Source organism: Cottoperca gobio, chromosome 5, assembly GCF_900634415.1.
Source record: "Cottoperca gobio chromosome 5, fCotGob3.1, whole genome shotgun sequence".
NCBI classification, from domain to species: Eukaryota; Metazoa; Chordata; class Actinopteri; order Perciformes; family Bovichtidae; genus Cottoperca; species Cottoperca gobio.
Genome location: NC_041359.1, coordinates 11,122,095 through 11,144,455, shown reverse-complemented (window position 1 = coordinate 11,144,455; position 22,361 = coordinate 11,122,095). Strand labels below are relative to the sequence as shown.

At 38.0% G+C, this 22,361-nt stretch overlaps 1 protein-coding gene across 1 annotated transcript; it reads left to right on the top strand.

Annotated features, from left to right (window-relative positions):
• The first annotated feature begins 885 nt into the window (after window positions 1–885).
• Window positions 886–21,809, top strand: vstm2lb (V-set and transmembrane domain containing 2 like b). The gene is made up of 4 exons (XM_029432162.1): window positions 886–1,144; window positions 16,356–16,525; window positions 19,570–19,614; window positions 20,639–21,809. Exons 1-4 carry the CDS (start codon window positions 1,030–1,032, stop codon window positions 20,945–20,947), a joined length of 639 nt encoding a protein of 212 aa, XP_029288022.1. The 5' UTR covers window positions 886–1,029; the 3' UTR covers window positions 20,948–21,809.
• Window positions 21,810–22,361: the final 552 nt, after the last annotated feature.

Genomic DNA, 22,361 nt, shown 5'->3' with positions numbered 1-22,361 from the left:
CACACCGTGGCGGGTGCAACAAGCAATATTAAAATACATAATTGAAATACACTGCAACTTTCAACAGTAGAATTAAAATCACCAAAGCAACAACATAGAAATATAAAATATAACAATATAAATGCCACATCAAACACTGATTGATCACCTTTCATCTTGACTTTTTCATATGAAGTTTCTTTTTAACTAAATAATAAAAGTACAATACTTGTGATACAAAGTCTTTAATTAAAATGACTTACATTTATTATTTTAAATACTCACAAAAGTACAAGTAGCCTACACAAAAAAAAGACTTTGTTACAGTAGCAAGACCACCACAACGTGATAGTTCTTGTGCGGATTAACAAACTAAATATAATGTCTATGTAAAGTTATCAGCCAAGCTGGATGTTTCCATTCTGCATAAACTAACCTCGACTAGGCCCATTCCTTTAGCTTTCAACTTTAACACTGTATCCCCAAGGGAACATTTGTCTTGCAGCTAAGTGAAAAACCCAGAACACACAGAGACTTAAATACAAAACATAATAAAGGACATAAAACATATATAAACATACTGTAATTATAAACATTATAATTATATAAAGCTATAATGAGCTCTTATAAAACAATATACATGAAGTGATAGATTTAAACCTGTAGTATTAAGCCATCATCAGAAAGAAAACCTCCCTTGAGCCTTTACTTAACTATCATTGAGGACATCTACAGGTTAGTGATTTAACATTCAAATGTAGTGCCGAAATTAAATTGAAACCAACCGTCACTAACATCCCTAAGATCCCTCCGCCTAACTGACTCTCAGTGTGAGCCGCTGCACCTGTCTCCACGCTGCTTCTCCCTCCGCCTCCGCTGGCCGCATCACCTCCTCCCGCAGAGCCAAGTGGAGCAGCACCAGCGCCTCTCTCCTCCAGCTCCAAGCTTTATGTCTGTGAGGGCTGCTCACCGCCGGCGGGGATATTTTACGGATGCTCTTCACCTAATGTGACAAATTTCATACAAGTGCTCGAAACACCAGCTGAAGCAATGGGAGCCTTTGGAGTGATAACAGGGATTTTACAGTACGTGGGACTTTATATTCAACTTAACGCGGCTCTCAACGTCGGACACGGCGAGGTGGATAATCATATCTCTGGAAATGGTAAGTTGTTTTATGCCTGTGTTTGTTGATGGTAGCTTGACTGGAAGAAGAAGCTCCTAATATGATAACATTATTGAGGAGGAGTGACTGAGTGTGGTTCAGTGAACATTGGTTGTTTTTCTAAATCTCTCTTTTTTAAAGTTTATAATTGTTGTTATGAAGATGGATGTCGACTATTATTTCAGTCGTAGTCTGTAAATGACTTAAATAGGTAACATTTGGGGGATTAAATAACATTTATGAATATCCCAACTTCTTTATGTCCATTTAAGTGTTTGAGTGTGCAAGTTGGTAAAGCATTTCATCTAACTGAATATGACAGATCACTTTAATAACTTATCAAGAGCAGGGCACGAGCCACATGTATACCCCTTATTCAAACTGATTAAGAATTATTCTGAATAACTCCTATTTTGTTGGACAAGACCAGGTACAGCTTAAAGTGCTTTTGTTAAACCTTTCAATTCAAACAGTAACTGATGAAACACAATGTCTTTAAGATTTTTTTATTTATTATTTCTGTAGAAAATCATAGTTAGATAATTATGGCCTAAATGTCAGAGCAAAATAAACAGGTTCCCATGGAAATAGTGATACAATATCAGAGGAAATAAAGGACAACCCCAGGCTATAATAACATTACTATTAACGTAACAAACTATGCATCTCCAACACATGTTATAGTGGTCTTCTTCATATGGATCATGACTGTTATAGTTGTATAGTAGTGTACAGTAAAAGTGAGTATTGTGTCTAATGCTACATTGCACAAAATTGACCCAGCTGTGACTGTATACAAGATCACAGCTGAAAGCCACTGAACCACTTTATTTATGTGTTTCAAGAATATTATTTAATTCAGCCACACCAGGGATTTGAACCCCCAACCTTCCTTCTCTGACCTGAATCTCCCAGAATCATAATTACCCAATAACAAAAACCGTAGCGACAGACGGTAGAGTCCGGCAGGCAGGAAACCCGAGGAAAGAGCGAGGAGAGAAGACGTGCAACATAGGAGGCCCCTGTCAAAAGCAGGTTGTGAATATTGCGATTGCATCTGCCTGATTTTACAGGCATCTAAAAATACTATCTTCTATTACTACAATCTCTCGGCAATGTATGTGAAATAATACATCATTAGGTATCTCTGTGAACTAGTGTGTTTGACATGCACTATAAAGCCTCACCAGACCGACATGGCCGTGTGTCTCCTGTCCAAATTAACAGTGTTATCAGATTCATTTATGGTAAGAAACATAGAGCCTAGGTTTGGCTGAAGTTCTTTGCTGATGGACATGAAATGGAAATGCAAGCTAAGGTGAACCATAAAAACAAAAATCCAAGGGTATGTGCCTTCAGTGTTCTTCAGACAAATGACCCTGAAGGCAGCCAAAAGAAAAGAGGGGATGGCGCTGCACTATGTGCTTTTTTTTTGGAAGTGGGTGAAGACTTGGGATGCCCTGTGTACTGTAGCACTTATCTTACTTGTGCACTGGACTTCTAGTGACTCTGGTTTTCTATGATTATGTACTGTATATTGATGGCTGATCTATCTTGTCAAATTGCCTTTTATTTTATCCATCAATGTTCATTCACCGCTGATGAAACTAAAAATAGTATGTGAAACCTGCCATAAGATAGTATAATCTTTTAATTAAGGGAAGGGGGGCATATAAAATAATGATAAGGAGTAGAACTAGCTGGTTAATAAAGAATAGGTGTACAGTGGTATTAACAGACCCAATTACACAACAGAAAAGCTTATATTTATAATTCATGTTTAATTATATTTCTTAGACTTTCCTGAAATCACTTTAATGTCACTGTGTACATGTCACTCCAAATCTCTTTTTGAGTATACATATATTTTTACCTTATAGTGACTTAGTCCATAAATTATGCTGTAGGTGATGGCATCCAAAAATGTGTTTATGTGTGCTATAGGGTAGCGTTCAGACCACTGCTAAAAAGCTTCATTACTGTTCCTTAAGTGCTTTCATTTTCAGCCAGTGCTATTTCTTTCAAGTGTAGAATACCCTTTTCCGTGTGTCAGCAGTGTCAGCTCTTTTAAACATAATTGGCATTTTTACCTACTAGCAATCCTACCATTCTCCAGCAGCTCCAGACATAGATTTGCTGTTGTCTAATTAAAATGTGTGATAACCACTTCATCACATTGTCTCTCCAGTTGTCCCTTGAGCCCTCGCTTCGTAGCAAGTTAGCTTTTAGCTCGATCGCTATAAATGAATGCGGAGCGCAGCGGTTCCAAATAGATTGATTGTTTTGGACAGGTTGGAAAATCAATGAGTAGCATTTCTCCCAATGGGAGTTACTTAAATGTGGACATAATGGTCGTGTTCTCTTTCCCACTCCATGTGTCAGTGTGGCTGGCCATAACGAAGAAAATGCCTCATGGCATAATGTCTTAACAAAAATGAAAAACTCCTCTGGGAAAAACAACTGTTCAGGTTTTTAAAACTTGATCTAGAAACAAAATAAAAGCCTTCTATTTTGACTTTTCAACAACAGTAGCTCCAGCACCAGAAAGAGAGTGTTTGTGGTTAAGTAATCCTCGAGCGATTTCTTCTTCTTTTTCTCTTTCAATCGTGCTCTTTGATAAATTGCCCAAGCAAAGAGGAGCTGAGCCGTCATGTAGAGCAGAGAGGCTGGATGCACCGTTCTGGAGAGTGCTTGTTAGATTCAGCTCTGAATCATTTGTTTCAGATAAGTGGATCTGGCTGGGGCCCGGACAGCCCTTGCACCCCAGTTTCCACTTCAGCTGAAGGGTAGATTGAATGACCTGCAGCGCAAAATAATATGTTCTGTGTGAAGCCTAATGACCAGGTTAGGTGAATCCGTGCCTTCACCTCATTGTGGGCATCGTGTCAGAGTATGACTCACCGGCCATACGCTCCTTCAGGTCCAGTCTCCCTAGTGAAGACAGAGGGGGAAGCTGAGAGTGAGCGCTGTTTGTATGGTGTCGTATGGAGTTTTTGTTCATGTACAACACAAAGTGATGATGATTCCACACATGGTTTCATCCTCAATTCTGAACCCAGTGCGAGACACTGTTGGCAGCGTTCATCCTGTTATCCATTGTGAGCGTACCACTTTGACAGTGTGGGGGCGTGTACCAATTCATTAGGCTTCCAAAGTGTCTGGGATTCTCTGCCAGTCCTCTGCTTGGTGTCCTCTTAATGAGGATAGCCTCGGTAGGAGAGAGCAAGAGAGGGAAAGGATGGTTGAAACAATGCTCACCTTGACCACTGGAAACAGGAGTACATTTTAACATGTCACAACTTGAAGGGACAGCCTCCTCTGGTGGTGACGCATTAATCACTGGCGTGGAGTAGTTATGCTTGTCATGAAATATTGGTTTGGTCCACTGAACTTTCTTTGCAATTAATAATTATTTTGTCTAAAATGTCCCAATGAGGTTAATACAGCTGCCGCTCATTCCAGAACTACGGCAAGCTAAGAACGGAATATTCTTCTAGTCTCAGATGCTACTATCTGAAGACTAAAGACTTAAGTCAACAATTCGGTCACAATTTAGCCAGAACCGCCAGAGAGTGAGCCGTGAGCTTGAGAAATGTAGTTTTGTGTAGGACCCTTCTCACCTCTGGCTGAGACGGTCAGCTCTGCTTCAACTTCCTCACAGCTTTATTCAGCACATCATGCATGAGTAGAGTGCTCTTAGCATTTTGGTCACTGCTGAACTCGACTGTCGTGTTTTGTGAAAACACACACTCAGTTCTCAAGGGTGATATACTCAATCAGAAGATATCGTTGTCTTTCATCATGCGAGAGTCCAGATGGAGTACAGTGTGCGTTCTCAAAAATGGCTCAGAGCCCCAGTATGTGTTGTCAACAACACATGCTACTTCCACACTCTGGGAGAAATAGCCTTTGAGTCTTGTGTCCCAAGGGCTATGAAAAATTCACTCTGAAGTACCGGCAGCAACAGGCAGACAGCTGCTTGCTTGATTACCGACTCCATTCTTATTTCATTATTTTACCTTCCACCTTGAAGGGAGGCTGAAGGTCTCGCAGCAAACGATTATTTCCCCAAGGAGACTCCTGTCTGTTTGCACCGCCGCGGATTCTGAACCAAATACAGCGTTATTGACTTTCTGTCAAACTCCCAAGCTACCTACTTTTGTTAATCATTTGTGTTTGTTATCATGTTTTCTTTCCCATTTGGTTATCGGTTGTGACTTGTACAACTGCTGTATTACTAACTGCTGGACAGATATCTCTTGGCACAGTGAGTCAGGGTGATCGTCGTATCATCAACTGCAGGTATAACATTTAACTCATCTCATCTTACCTCATTGACTGTAAGTGGTGAATTAATAAGGATACAATAACTTCATAAAATGGACTTAATCTGGCAGCTAAACAATATCCTTGTATTACTTTAGCCTCTAAACCAGTGCAAAGTGTTGTAATCCCTGAAGGTTTTCCAAATTAACTAACCAAACAGAACTTCTTCCTCTAGGTTGTCTGCATGCATGATTAAAGCTTTGTAAGATCCAGATAAATATCTGCAGCAGGTCTCTTTATTACAGGAGCTTGTTGTTGTATCATCAACTGTTCCCTTGGGGCTCCCCTTATTACATGCTCCCATAGGGATTCACAGGCTATTTAGATTTCTATGTATTCACCTTAGTGGAAGTTACGATGTTAGGTTTGATTTTTTTCATGTCTTGGTATTTACTGTGGCTGATTTCTCCTCAATGAATCATTTCTGCTCTTCAGTGCCCTACAGAGGGCCTCAAATGGAGGCATTGAGTTAATGACCCTGATTTTACTTGCTGTCCCCGTAAGGTGGCAACTTCTCAGATGAAAAATGTTTGCACTTATCCTAGAAAAGGATTTTCTTCAATTATTTCAGCTACCAGGGCTTCATTCCAAAGGCCTTTATTTGTCTGCTTCCTGCAGTTTTACATGACTGTAAGGTGTGTGCCGACATTCACAGTTTCCCTGATTTCATGCATGGTGATACAGATATTTGTTTTACATGATTTGTATTTTCTCCTATAATATCAGAAGTGGACAAACCCTGTGCATTATTACCCACAATGCTAATTCTTTGTTAGAGGAGCATTTGATAAAACACTGTATCATTTTCAGCTAGTGGAAGGCTGTTGTGAGCTCGCAAGCTACAACCCTGCCAATGCTAATTTCCTGTCCTGCTGACTCAGCATTCGAGTACACTTTGCCTGTTGGAATCAATTCTGACAGTGTGTCGTTCCCTTTCAGTGCCTCCACTGTGTTACTTGAGTGAGAAACTAAAGTTACTGTGTGGCTGTGGCATTTCAACTCAGCAAACTGATGCAAAGTGCATTTTAGGAACATTCCTGCCTGAAGAGGATTAAGAGTTTATACAGATGATTGCAAATCAAACATTTAATTTGTTCCCCCAGATTGAAACAGTTGTTCAAATGTTGAATAAGAAGTGACAGCTCTCTACTTAAAACACATCAATGAGCCACATTCTTGCAGTGGTTTGCGTTTCATTGCCGTGACCACGTGTGAACGTTATTTTAAGTCCCTCCCACATACACCGTTCTGTTTCTGAATGCTTATATACTAGCACACTATATGTGTGTTAATCCGCACATTAAAGCAGTCCTTAATAAATGCACTATTTACCTCTGGAAATGCTACTTAACTTTGGTATTTTACTTCAAAATAAGAAAAACTATAGACTAACATAAGCCTGGTCCTTTAATGATTGAAAAATTAAAGAAAAACAGAAGCAGGGTGAAAAGCGTATCCTGCAAGCTTCTCTCTCTGGCTCACACACAAGCACACACATATGGACCAGCAAAGATATGGGTGTCACACTTGCTTCTTGTCCATGCTAATAAGCCCTCTGTAATTTAGTCATCCTCAAACAGCTCAAGCTCCAAAGCAGGGAGGGAGACAGAATGAGAGAGAATCGAAGGATTGATCTCACACTGGCACTGGCTGGATTTATCCTTCTCATTTTGTCCTTGGACTTGAAGTGAGAACATATTTAAGAGTGGTCTCCTTTCGGGCTGCAGCAGTGTACATGTATTGGTTCATATATTTATGTCCTCCATCGCATTGCTTTCTTTCATTATTTCTCCAGTTCTCATTTTAATGAGTCTTTGGTGAATAGCAAGCAGCAGCCTCTGTGTTCTCGTGGCCGAAATTCTACCATTGCTCTCCAAGCAATATAGTTAGAAATGACAAGGAGGAGCATTAAAAAAATTCATGTACTGTACTTACATCTTTAACCAAGGCTCCCCTGCCTCTACCAGAGCACAGTTCTGACAATACTGCCTTTATGAAAATCTATACTTAGAAAAGTCCAAGCAAAGCAAACTCCCTCTGTGCCAGCTATACAGCAGTTATAAATAAGGCAACCCAGAGTGCTTGAGATTTCCCTGGAAGTCAATATTCACATTCAAAGTACACGTTTTCACTCCTTTCTCTGCCAATTTGGTGCTACTACAGGCATCAGCTTTTGTGTTGATTTAGCATTCAACCAAGGTTATGGGAATGATTTCTGGTGATGCAACTGTGATTAAAGTCAGGAAACAGTTGGATGTCTGCAGAGCAAGCTTGTCAGGGCCCGACGTCGGCACAGCACTTACCGAGAGACAGTCTGTTTGTCAACAAGTCGTGTTTCAAAGGCAGGTTGAAGAGGGCGCCTGCATCACAAACTGAAAGGCAATTTGAAAACTGTCAGATCGATAAAGCCGAGAGGAGGAGGAGGAGGAGGAGGAGGAGGAGGAAGGACAGGGGAAGCAGGATGGTGAGGAATTAGTTTGGGCACAGCCTGATATGGTGTTGCTCATGATTTGGGATGTACGCATAGAACTCTAGGTGTGTAGCTGTCATAACATTTTTGCTTTTGTGCATTTGTATTGTTAGGGATCCTCCAATCAGCAGATTAGTGCTAGGCAACAGTTTTACAAAATTCTCTTGATTCCAAGTGACAGTCTGTCTCTCTGTCCCTCCACCATTGTCCATTGCTCTCGGACTTTCCCTCCTGTCCCCATCACCTGACTGCCCCACCCATCTACACACATGTTCTCACTTTGCTCATCAGCAGTACATCAACCAGCCCCTGCTCCCCAGTCACTTACCAGATTATGGGACAGATGGACAGTGCAACACAGTTTTTTTTCTCATTTTATCACTGCATATGTATATTGCATACATTTGTCATAGTGATGTTGGAAACATATTTTTAGTCATTTTGTGAGATATAATATTGTGACACCACTTTACGTTATGTTTAAGGTGGGAGTGAATATCGCAGGTGACATTTGAGATTCAGTTAAAAACAACTTGTCACAATTCACAGCTACGTGTTGTGAAACTGAGTTTTACTTTCTGTCGGTGCCACAGCTCATGATTATGGAACAACTGAAGATGTGTTACGATAAGATGCACAATCTGGGTGTGGTGCAGACTTCACTTGAAAGTCACATATGGTTTTTGATGAAACTTGGGTTGTACTGCATGAGTTTTGAGGGATATTATCGAGTTGGCTGCTGATGAATTTTGACTTTATTATGTGGTGAATATAAGTTTAAATTATAAATTAAGAAACACAATTTCATTGTACTCTGTCATATTGACACAGTTCCTAAGACGTTTGACTGCCTTGCTTTAAAAAAGACTCAGAAAACACACCTCGTGTTTTCTCTTAATGCATAACAAATTGTACTGATATATTGCTAGCTTCTGCTTGCACAGAAACACATTTGCTGTGGAGAAAAGTTGCACCAAAATAAAAAAGTGTGCACATAAGCAAAATATAAAGATACGCAACACCTTAAAACATGTAAACCAAAACTAACAATTTAGACTTTTATTGCACATAGTGTGGCATACTACAGATGAAGTATTATTTGCATTGCATACTGTAACATCTCACAAATGTGTGTTTTTAACCTTCTCCTCAGTGTCGTTTTCTGTATCTGCAGTTTGCCTTTTACTCCTAACACTGCGGCTGTTTGCCCGTCACTGGAAACAAATCAGTGAACAATATGAATTATGTGATGGATTGAAACAGAGCAAAACAATTACATTTCATCTGCTTGATGAAAGAAAACAGAAGGCAGGCAAAACACTTCTTCTTTTTTTATATATATATATATAGTTATATCGTTTGTTTTTATAATGTGGTGAGTCACTCATAAATACTCATAAATTTATTTAAATTTTTCTGTCTTCCTCCATCTGGTAAAGGAGAGAAACCTTTGATCTTTTATGTATTGCTGTGATATCCTGTGTTTTGGTGAATGTTTGGGAGAGATGAGTGTGTGTGTGTGTGTGTGTGTGTGTGTGTGTGTGTGTGTGTGTGTGTGTGTGTGTGTGTGTGTGTGTGTGTGTGTGTGTGTGTGTGTTAATGATAATTGGAGAAGCTCCTTTTTGCCTCACATCCTTTACACTCATATATAGGGACACCCTGTGCATTATGTCTTGCATAAAACATGCAACAGAAGCACAAAGCAGCACCATTACTGTTCATTTGTGACATTGGCACAGCTCCATTTACACACACACACATACACTGTATGCTGACTACAAGCCACAGGGCATCACACACAATGAGACACGTACACAGGGGAATAACCCCAGGATGCTGAACACCTGCCAGAGCCAGTGGGCAAGGCTCCAGGAGATGTAGTGAGCTACTCTGAGAGTTGGACGCATCTATTTATGCCACACACCAGAGAGCCAACCGACACAAATTGCCCACTCAGGCCAGGAAGGTGAGTGTACCTTCTACCTTTTAATAGGTAGAAAGTAATAATGAAAGGCCAATAGAAAAGGGAGCAAGAAGAGTAGTGTCAACAATGATAGGGGAGATTTGTGGGAGATGTTACGGAGCTGGAGAGAGAGAGAGAGAGAGAGAGAGAGAGAGAGAGAGAGAGAGAGAGAGAGAGAGAGAGAGAGAGAGAGAGAGAGAGAGAGAGAGAGAGAGAGAGAGAGAGAGAGAGACTAAGAAAGGATTTAAACAAGAGAAAGAATGAGGTGGACAATTGAGAAAAATCCTGCGTTTGCAGAATTGGAGTCTTATTGGTTGGCTGGGCAAATGAGAAAGTGAAGGAATTACCTTGCAACTATAAGCCTGTCTGACTGCAGCTCTGGACTCTCGGGTGTATTTGAGGACTCCCTGCGCTGCTCTCTCCTTGACTTGACTTTGACTTCACACACTGTGGTTTCAAATGTCTGTGGACACTCAGCTAGCTCCACTAAGTCTTCACCAGTTCTCCTTTATACTGAGTTGTAGAAAAAGACTTTCTGACATATGAAAAGGTGTCAAGGGTTGATTTTAGGAGAATACTTTTACAAACAATGATAAATAATGTGACATCAGGACTCACATTAGTCCATTTTTAGTCAACTAACAATGTATTGCTTTTTATGATATGAATCAAACTGAAGCGCCAGTACAGAAATATCAAACTAGATTTGAGGCAATTTAGAAACAATATGACTATTACATAGTTTGTCCACCTGAGAGCACTGACAAGATGTTGTTTGTTTTCTTACTGTAAATTGGCCATAATTCCTTAAAAAAACAAGATAGTTGTTTATGTTTTTAAAAAGTAGTTCTGGCAGAAATGTCATCAATTTTAACATCAACATCACTGGATCAAAAATCCAGTTGCGCCGTAAGATAGTTTGCACCTTACGTTAGAGCAGAGAAACATACTTTTAAATCCATTCCTTACATGTTTGCTCATGTATTTTTTTATATAGTAGTAGTATCAGTATCAGTATCACTTTTACTACACCCCACACACAGCTTCAACGTGGAGACCAAAGCTTGACAGGCCCTGCCCTGCCTTTTATAGTTGCTATGATAGCTAACTATGATTGGACTACCACTGTTTAATGGAGCAAACGGTCAGTTGGTAATGACTGATTTATAATCCATACATTTTTTACTTGTCACTAATCAAGTAATACAATAGCATTACTGAACTTTAGTTAATTTAGATAGTATTCCTATCCATTTCATTCTTTTTGTGCTCTCAGGTTTGTTTTACTGTGTGTCCCAGACGATCTTTTTGTCTGTGGGAACACAGCCTGTTCAAAGTGACAGATGCCGCTGTCTGTGCTCCGCCGCTAGCTGTTGATACTGTATCTTGAGGACCAAAGAAAAAGTGCCAGCCCCTGCATTGAATACTGAGAAAGCTCAGATGATTGAAATGCTACCCTCTGTTGTTTTGCTCATATATTTTATGCACAGGGAAGTTCTCTGCGATTCCAGGCCTCAGCTCTTGCAGCATATGTTGGAAACACATTTTTACAAGGCATTGTGATAAGTTTTTTCATGCTCTCTGCGCTCTTCATCAGGCATCCGAAAGAGGGGTGTTGGTCTTGAATAATAAGATGTATACAGTGTTTTTGCTCACCTAGCACCTCGTCAAACACTCTTACAGTGTTTTGTTTTTTTTCAACATTGACTTCATTATTTTATAAAAGAAGAATCACTGGCAAGAAACTAAAAATAAATTGTCTTATTATTTGAAAAATGTTTCCAGACAAAAAGGCATCACATCCACATTGTATCTCAACTTTGCTCCCTTTTATTTTTTCTTCAATTTGCAGACATTGTCCTTTCAGTAAAATTAATTGGTAGCAATGGATTGATTGTGACACATTTATCTTTTTTGTCACCAAGTATTTATTTAGTCTTATTAATAATAAAATCAAAAATAATAATTGGTTGTTTAATAATTGCAACATTCAGTGTGTAGCTTTTTCTAAATAACTACTACTGTGAGCTCCGACCTTTTTTTTTCTTCCAAAGGTTTCACTACAGTTTCATTTCTGGATCCTTTAACTTTCTAATAATCATCAGCGCTTTTACTCAGATGCTATTTCTGAATCTCATCGCTGTGTTCAGTTCAGATTGTTTTCTTATCAGGAAAGTCATGCATCATCAGATGACAGTGAATCATTATACCAGCTGTCATTACAGTCTACAATGGCATTAAACGAACAGTTTGTTCTACAAGAAATTGTCACAGAAAATATGTCGCATATCTGTGAAATGCCTAGTTTTATTAGTTCAACAGCGTGGCATTTCATTTCACACTACAGTAGAAGAATCAAACAAGAAATCCTAAGAAGAAGTACTAAGATGTCCACTGTTTTGCGCTTCCAGAAAATTAATCTTCCTTCAATAAAATAATTATATATTTAATCTTCCACACTGTACTTCCAGTCATCCCTCTCTCTATTTTTGCATATCTGGCATATAAGAAAAGATGAATATATTGTATTTTTTTTTTTAAAGAATGAACTCTGATCTGTAGTGTTTCACACAGTTGAATTGTTTTGTGTTTTATCATCAACATATTTTAACAAAGTGCAAAGTTTTTCTCATTTAAGTGTATGTTTTCTAATATTTTGATTTGTGATGCTCATATTGATATTGATATTTGAGTTTAAATAAATCTGATCTTTTAATTTCATATTACTTGATGCAATATGCTAATATAGGGGGCAACATTTATTTTTTACCTAGCACTTTATTTCAATACCTGGACCTGGTCCATCATAGTGTACCTTGATTTAAAATAAATTAAATATTCCGTTGTGTATTTATTTATCTTTAAGTGATCAAACTGCTTTTTCCCAAATAAAAAATAAACGATAATGCTCAAGAAATACCTTTTTATAATATATATATATATATATATATATATATATATATATATATATATATATATATATATATATATATATTAAAAAAAGGTATTTTTTCATTATATATGTATAATGAAAACTGAAGTGAAAACTACCTTTATATTTATATATTTATATATATATACACATATAAAAGGTAGTTTTCACTTTTAATGCAGTATCATGTTATAGCTTCAGCCCATGTGTTGTATAGCACACTTCTCATGACCAGCTTGTAGCGGACAGATCTGAGATGAGAGCTGACTCATGAGCTTCAGCAACCAGAGAGAAATGTGTTCTCTGCCTTTGTATCTGTCAGAGTCTTAACAAGGACTCAAATGGAGATGGAACAGGACTGAAGAGTTCGATTGTGTTTGACTGAAATGTATCCTTATCTCACATGTTTGGGGGTTTTTTGCCTCAGGAGAATTTGCATAATAGAGGAGAGCTGGAGAGAAAAATAAAGTAATAAATGATTCTTAAGTGGCTAAAGTGCGCTGGGTTTTTTTATACCGTTAAGTGCTGTCTGCTCATATGTAATGGACCTTTATGTTGCCATGGTGAAACGCATGTACATCAATGTAACACTTTAAATAATGAGGGAAACATTCCACGGATTTAAATCCTAAATATGGAGACATGTTGTTCTTGGGTCTTTGATTTAGCCAGCTTGTATGTCTTACAGCTGAAGATAGAAACATATTCACAAGTGTTTGAATTATGTTGTAACTTTCAGTAGATGACTCAGTAGTTTGTCAGGGGTGTCTGCGTACATTTCCATGTGTCATTACTTTGCTAACAGTTCTTTCTAAAGGTGCTATTTCCTTCTTATCACTGTGTGTGTATGTGTGGATTAAGACACTCTGTTTCCCAGCTCCTCTCTATGCATCACTTTTGCTCATTTTTACATCCATCCTTCTCAACTCTTTCTTTTCAACACACTTGCCTCGGTGCATCAAGGGCACGACTCCTGAGGGCCCCAGATACCAAATCCCTCTCCATCCTTCCTTGATTCTCAGCCTTTCTCCTCACATATTTCCTGTTCGACCCTGGATCAGTTTTGCACAAGAGCCGAGAGAATAGCAATTACAGATACGATGACTGACTTCTCGCTTTGCTAACCTGTTCTAAATATTCTCACTCTTCACTCCATGTGTCTCTCTAAAAGAGGATTACTCTAATGATGAAAGGTAGACCATTACCTATAGACCGAACAAACAGATTATTCTCTAATCACACTTCAATGGGCTCTAAATGAAACTTTTCACTGTTTCACTAAAGAGTCGGTCTCACATTTCAAATCTCCAGAGTGAGTAGATAATGTGTTACATTGTTATTCCTGTTAAACTGTTTCTACGATACAATACATTAGGATTGTACAGGAATGTTTTTGTTCTCATCACAGACTTGTTGTGGACGTTGTTTGATGTGGAGCCGGAGCAACTTGTATCTTTGGTTCAGTTTGTCACACTGAGATTTATTGTTGAAAAAAAACATTTGCTCTATTGCAGCCGTAGTTTACATTTTTCTTGAAAAATGATTTATACTCTTATAAGACCATACCTCAGTTAAACCACTTTAAAGCTACAGTAATCCGTATTTTATATTAACAATGGATCAAGTGGCAATGCATTAAAACTTTCTGTAGGAAACATTGGAGAAGACAATTATAGTAAACTAGATTTTTTTACTTATCCAATCGAAAAACCCAGCCCAATAATGCTAACTCTTTTCCAATGAAAGTAGCTAGCAGCACTAGCTCCAAAAGTAGCTAAATCTAGCAAGAAAAATCTAAGTTGGCAACACTTACAGTCCTTTCAGGCCTCCCTACATAGCCACTCCCCCAAAAGTAACATTCTGAACGTAAACAGCAAACATGGCTATTGTTAGTAGTCACAGCTTTCAAGCTAGCAGCTTGTGGAACACACTGTTGACACGCAGAGTGCGTGCCGGTACAGAAACAGGAAGGTAGGCCGTAGTAGCTCTGTGCTACCAAGTGTGAGCATACAGCAAGTTGAATTTGGTGTTGTTTTATGTATTTGTTCAGTGAGGGCTCTATGCTAATTGTATTTTTTTTCAATGAAGGAATACTATTTAAACTCATCAGATGCAGATAAGATTATCTTACATTTTCAGCATTTATTAAAAGTGCCTTAAAAAATGTTTTAAAATTCTAGAGGATACAAAAAAATACAAGAGCTTCAAGAGACGGAAAGAAAAAAATAATACATATAGCTATTCTTAACAGTTTGTTATTATATGTAAATACCCACAACAGAACAATTAATTTGTTTAGCACTCTTATCCTGTAATATTTCTTAAATATGCTCATATAAAATCAATGCAATCAGTGGGACTGAGAGAGAGGATGTAAAAGAGGAAGGTTGAGATGAGGAGGAGTGTGGCTTTGGTGGGTGTGCAAACAAGGCTCAGTGCAGTGTGCAAATACTGTACATTTACATTTAATCTCCTCGGATGGTTTATGTGCATTATACTCTCACTATACAGCATATTAGCTATATTATAATGGTCAATACTGTATGAATATTGCCTGCACAACATTAAACTGACTATAATGAGAGTACCCTTCATGGTAATTTACATTTAGTGAGGTGTTTGTATTGATTACACTTCTGAGTTTGTATCTTGGTGGTTGTTTGCACTTATTGTAAGCTGCTTTGGACAAAAGCATCAGCTAAATGAAATGTAATGATTCTGTGTAGAATTACATTTTACAAAAGCGCAAAGCTTTGTGTCAAATGTAATTTACATTTTATATGAAGTTGTCACTCATATTAATTTGGTCGGAGCTCTGTCAAGTTAAATATTTAACAAACACAGAACATGTGGGGAATAAACGGTTTCTGAAAGAGAACCCTCCAAGCTGTGCCTTTAATCAGTATCATCCGTTAACAACCTGATTCACACTTTCATTCATTCTGTATTCTTGTTTTTTGTTTTAGTTAACAAGGACTTTTTACAAGCTAAATGTGTGTTTATAGAATAAGGTGCATTATGTCAGTTAATGTCTCCATTTAGCTTGAGCGTCCATGCAAAAAGGATTACAAAGTTTCCCCCCCACACACATACTGCATCCTGAGTCCGATAATATGTGATGGGAAATGTAGAGCTATTGAGCATTTCTGGAATCCAAACTAGAGAAAATGATGTTCTGTGTGTAGGTGGAATTACAGTGTGTGCGTAGGATTGAAGGGACACTTCCAAATTAGTATATCGGTACAATGTTCAGCTCGAGCTGCTGCAACATCGAGATAATTATAACAATTGGCACTGGTTTGTTAAGTCGATACCTTCTCTCTGAATTTCTCATTGCTATATGTACTTGGTTACCAACACCTTGTACCTGCGTGTCACAGTTTTTCTCTTGTTCAACTCTGATGCATCAGTGAAATGTTGTCACTGAGCTCCCTGAGAACTAGAAATCTTGAGGATTTCGCATTTTAGGGATGTCATAAGCTCATGTCCTCTAAACTTTTGTCCTTTTTCTCTCTTGCAGCTCTCTTTACCGAGGTGCCACACAACATCATGACGCAGAGCGGTGAGGATGTAGAGATGGCTTGCTCCTTCCGAGGGGCGGGCTCTCCCTCCTACTCCCTGGAGATCCAGTGGTGGTACATCAAGGACCACAGAGACTGGCAAGAGAAGCCTGCGCAGATCACTAGTAATGTAAGAAACAAGGGAAAACAGCCTTTTCTTGTTTGTATTTGTATGTGCAGTGATTCTCAACCAGGAGTACTTCTGCAGTTGGAAGGGGGGCACATGGAAAACTTAACAGAGCTCAACTTAATTAAGAATATATTTTTCAAAAGAATATACCCACCTATTCGTGTCAAGTGGGAAAATAAATTGCTGTGACCTGACCTTTAGTATATTTACAATAACCCGCAATAACCTAAGTAACACACTAACACCATGTGTTTCAATTGAGAACATGAAGACTAGTTTGCAAGTGAGCGGAGGAGTAACCTGAAAGTAATCAATAAATGGTTGAAATAGTTAGCTAAAAATTATGATTACACAAACCCCACATTTATCTTGTAAAGCAGCTCTCATCAGACATCTTAAAGGCTTCTGCAAGTAATTGTTTAACTTAAATGTTTCATATGTGAATAGACAACTCATTATTTGTGTGTTGTCCATGTTTAAAAAAATCTATTTTAGTTTTTATCTTACTAAACAACATTATGTGGTTCCCAGTCAAAAAAAAGGGACAATAGCGGCCTATCATAAAGTAACATAATCTATGACAGAGCTATTTTATTTTACTCAGCAATCCATATATTGGTTTTCCAAGGTTAAACCTTTTTTGTTAATCTTTTAACCTCTTAACCTCTTAACGGGTGGACGGTCCACCGGCAGGCCGTCGAGGAGTTTTATTGTGCCATGTACATGTACATTTCCTAATTCTGAAAAGAAAAAGAAAATATATATATTTTTGGAAAGCTTAGAATCTCGTCTATTTAGATATTGAGATGAAAATCACAACAGCGGTACAATCAGCTCCTCAAACTAGCAAGTACACTCAAAATCAAAATCATAACTTTGAGCCCACTTGCCTATAAAGCCTCATAAATATCCTCTTTTCAGCAATATTTTTAAAAAGACGCTCATAAGGCATTGCCAGATGTCCACACGTTCGTCTCCAGTAAAAAGATATCCACTGTGAACATCATCACATCTCTAAAAGTCCATGAACAGCTGTTGCAATCTGTGAAATCAGCTGATCTATTTTTACATTGTGTGATCATAAACAGTCATAACTTAATATCTAGTGCGTTCATCGTGGTTCAGACACTTCCTGGTTTTAGCGCGGACTGGTTTGATTTTACAAAATAAAATTTCTTTTCAAAATTATATTTATTATTTATTGTTCAGAAGAAAATACAAACAAAACATAACAAAAATGTGTTTATACTTCACTTACTCTGTGTGATTACTACTAACAGGGAATATGGGTATATAATAGTTATTTATCTCTTTACTTTAGCCTTTCAATGGTGATATTTTATATATTTTTATCTTAGCCACTTTAAACTAATTTAAATGATTTCATACATTTTTAAGCTTGGTTTTCCTGAAGGAGGATCATTTAGTGTTGAGGAAGTAAGAAAGTTAAAAGTAAGGTTGAGAGAGCAAGAGGAAAAAGTAATGTCAAAGAGAAAGATTAAATCTGAAGCGTTGAAAACAATGGAAGAACATAAAAGACAGTTTATGTTATGGGAGAAGGAAGCAGAGAACAGGGATAGGAAGAAAGTATGTGGATTATTTGCAAAGAGAAATATAGATGAAAGTACAGACAAAGGGATTATGAAAATGTCAAAGAATGTGTAAAGGCTGCTATTTTATCTATTTTAATTCAGCTATTTTTATACCATTTTACTTCTGCTATATTATTTTATTTTAATTCTGCAATCTTATCTGCTATTTTATACTATTTTATCTGCTATTTTATACTATTTTAATTCAGCTATTTTTATAATGGTACTTCAGACTCATTTACATCTACACCTTGATTATTGTACTGTAAATGCTCTTATTCTGTCCTTGTACTAATTGTTATGTTACTTTGGGCTGCAATTCTTGTATGAAAGGTGCTATACAAATAAAGCTTATTATTATTATTATTATTATTATTATTGTTATTTATAAATAAATCAAAATAATATTTTATTAATAAATATTATAATATGTACACATGCACAGCTTGTGTACGCCTGGTGTTACTCTTAGAAAAATATGTCTAATAAATTAAGTTTTTATCCCTTTTATCTGAAATTGGAAGTTTTACTTCATAACACTTGGTTCTATGTTTTTATTGTGTTTTCCAGCTCATACCTGCCAGCTATACTCATCTCAGTGTATTTTCTTCAAATTCAGTATATTCAAACTATTACTCAGTGCCAGAAGCACTTGGAGTGATTAATCAATGTTTTGCAAGAACAAAAAGAGAGTTATCTTTTGAATGAGACCAAAATCATGCAGCTGGTGCAAATGGTTGAAGAGCAGCTTTCAATTTACTTTGGGTATGTCGTTTGTGGGTACTTTCGGGTAAATTCCCCCACCTCTTAAGTAAAATCCATTTTCAGTTTACTTCTTTCAATTTTTGAAGTTCAATTAATGTGGACAGAACTGCTTGGACTGAACCTAAAGTTTAGTGTATATCAGGCAGAGGGAAATGCTATATTAGCCATAGCCACGCAGAAACCCGGAAACGAGGGGATAATTGCTGATTAGCATTTGCCAGGTTGACTCTCTCCCATCATGGGGGAACTCAGGCTCCCCTGTTGTGCCTCTAGACACTATAATTGGCGCTGAGAAAGAAATAGATTTTCAAAATCTCAGTCTGCTCCATGCATAATTCATACCTATGCCCAAAAGAATACCTCTATGCCTCTGAATACACATTCACACACACTCTCCTGCTCAGAGGCTTACGTGCTCAATGATGTAGTGCGTGTGCTCATACACACACATTTAAATATGCACATATAAGAATGCGTACCCACGCACACATACATACATAAAACTCAACCACCAGAGAAAATGGTAACTACAAGGAATCTTTGTTAGGAAAAGACTGCTGAAAACATCACAACATGTTTTTCCACTGCAATGTTTTGCTGTTGTAAAATGAAATGAGTCATTTTTAGCATGAGATGCATCTTCGATCAGCGTTCTGTTGCTAATGCATCCTCCATATTTCTGTGCAGGTTGTACCCCTGGAGGAATCTTCCAAAGACGCCACCAAGATTAGTGTAAGTTTTATGTTGCGTCAACAACAAGCACAAATATATATTTTTTTATAATGAATATAAAAGACATCCAAGCTTTTACAAGAAATATTTATATTATTCGTTCACAGGAGTTTCATTAACTCTTAAAGGAATAGATAGATAGATAGACAGACAGACAGACAGACAGACAGACAGACAGACAGACAGACAGACAGATAGACAGCCAGACAGACAGACAGACAGATAGACAGCCAGACAGACAGACAGACAGACAGACAGACAGACAGACAGACAGACAGACAGATAGACAGACAGATAGACAGCCAGACAGACAGACAGACAGACAGACAGACAGATAGACAGCCAGACAGACATACAGACAGACAGACAGACAGACAGACAGACAGAACAGACAGACAGATAGATAGACAGCCAGACAGACATACAGACAGAAAGACAGACAGACAGACATACAGACAGACAGACAGACAGACAGACAGACAGACAGATAGATAGATAGATAGATAGATAGATAGATAGATAGATAGATACTTTATTTATTAGATACTTCACCCAAAAAATGATCATTTGTGTATCAATTACTCACCCCGGGTAATTCTTGAAGAACATTTATTTTTTCTCGAATGCCTCCCTGGTGAACGTAGAATCCAAAAACGAAGAAAAGTCTTGATGAACTACAGTAAATCGGGGCAACCTTTAACAACAGCAAAACTATATCCAAACATCTGTTAACAAACTCTCACACAACTCGTGCAGTATTTACTGCACTTACTTTACTTTAATTCATCAAGACTTGTTCAGCTTTTGGATTCTACGTTCACCATGGAGCAATTTGAGAAAAACAAACTTTCTTAAAGAAATAAAGGTACCACGGTGTAGGTAATTGATATACAAATGGTCATTTTGGAGGTGAAAATTTCTTTAACCACAATTAAGGAGTTTAAAATGATATAGAATATATTTTACTGTATGTTTACCATTAACCACCTTTAAATAAGAATACATCATCTTGTGTCCCCATTAGGTGGTAAAAGTGGCCGGCAGCAACATCTCCCACAAGCTCCGTCTCTCCAGTGTCAAGCCGTCAGATGAGGGCACGTACGAGTGTCGCGTCATTGACTTGAGCGGCGCTGTGGCTCAGCAACACCGTGTTCGCGCCTACCTCCAGGTGGAGCCTGAGAGGAGTCAGGGGTGGGATGACGTCAAGCAGCAGGAGCCAGGGCAGCAGTCACAGGGGGACCAGCCCCACCCCCACCACCAGACAGAGGGCCGGGAACTGAAGAGGAGATCCGCTGGCAGCACCACTGACTGTAATGAGAGCTGTGTGCTTTAAAGTGTCTGCATGTTCTTGACTTATCTCTACAGAGGGGCTGTCATCAACACACACGTCACAACAGACTGGACCCGTTTGTTTGTCTATCTTTAATATTGCTGTTGAATGCCAATAAAGGGCACGACTGTACATTGTGTTCTTTCTGTTGCTTTGTTATTTGTTTCTGTGCTTTTCCCGCTATTGCATTGGGTTTGTGTTAATGTGACAGTAAGGCTGTAATCACAGAGAACCTTTTTTGTTGTTTTGTCCGAGCAGGACTCTTTCAATGGCGGAGCACACAGATCTTCTCCTCACAAAGTTACAGTACATGGCAGTGCAGTCAGAATTATCATGGATGCCATAAATAATAAAAAGGTGACACAGACACAGACACAGAAAAGACCATTTCATTTGCAATGTCCAAGTTCTGCTGTATTTTGCTGCAGTATTTCAATGTAAATGCTTTCTAAAAAATAAAGAATAAATCTTAGAACTTTTTAAAAGTACATTGATTTAATTAATGTTATCTTTGTTTAGACAGTATCTGTATTTAGCTTTTTAAACCAAGTAGAATGTTTGTCAAAATAAAAATGTATGCCTTCATCACATCAAGATAATATATTTATTCTTATGTATATTCACACTTGGCACCGTAGACTTTTACTGTTGTCATTAAAATAAAGTTTACTCCGTGCTACTTAACCAAATAACTCAAGAAACACGAGTATGTTCAAACTTTTGTTCTCATTTTCTCAAACACAATATAACTTTTTGTCTAAACTTTTATGGAGTTTGTCATCTGAATCACATTCTCCTCTTGACTGTTTGTTGTAAGTGCTGCTGTTTGGTATCTGTTCTGTTAAATACATTCATATGAAATGACTTTGGTCTTTTTCCCCCTGTGATTCTGGTATTCTGTGATGTATTTTATTACTACTGCACAGTGCATGTTAGCAAGAGTGTGTAAGACATGTTCTCAATGTGTGGTTTGGTGGCACAAACTAACTGCTTTGTCGATCCTTAGGTGTGTGTACTACTTTACATATTTTAACCTAACATATGTTGTGGATTGGAGGACCAGAGACCAGAGTACCTGCCAAACATAGATTAAAGCAGAAATGACCTTTTATCTAGTGTAGGATGGTAAAATAGTTCATTAAGTTTTGTGTATTGTACTCCTTTCCCATTAATACGTTACATCCTGTTCAAAACTATATTAACAGGTGAACGGTTGTGTGTTGCAGCCAGTTACGTGCCACTTCAAACAATACCTACTGTTATCTCTCCAGCCTTGTTTTTAACACTTGCAATTACTGTTTGTGGCCAGAAGAGAGCAGCACTTCCTCTAACTTTATAGATAGGAATCACACATGAACATGCGTGTATGAATGGTAGAAATATAGTTTTACCAAAAGTAGAGTAGCACAGCAGTTTG

What these genes read in the sequence shown, in the direction of transcription:
- vstm2lb (XM_029432162.1), top strand. Translation starts at nt 1,030, where the DNA reads ATGGGAGCCTTTGGAGTGATAACAGGGATTTTACAGTACGTGGGACTT. An exon ending in TAATCATATCTCTGGAAATG is followed by an intron (nt 1,145 to 16,355) that starts GTAAGTTGTTTT and finishes TCTCTCTTGCAG; the next exon opens with CTCTCTTTACCGAGGTGCCA. An exon ending in CTGCGCAGATCACTAGTAAT is followed by an intron (nt 16,526 to 19,569) that starts GTAAGAAACAAG and finishes ATTTCTGTGCAG; the next exon opens with GTTGTACCCCTGGAGGAATC.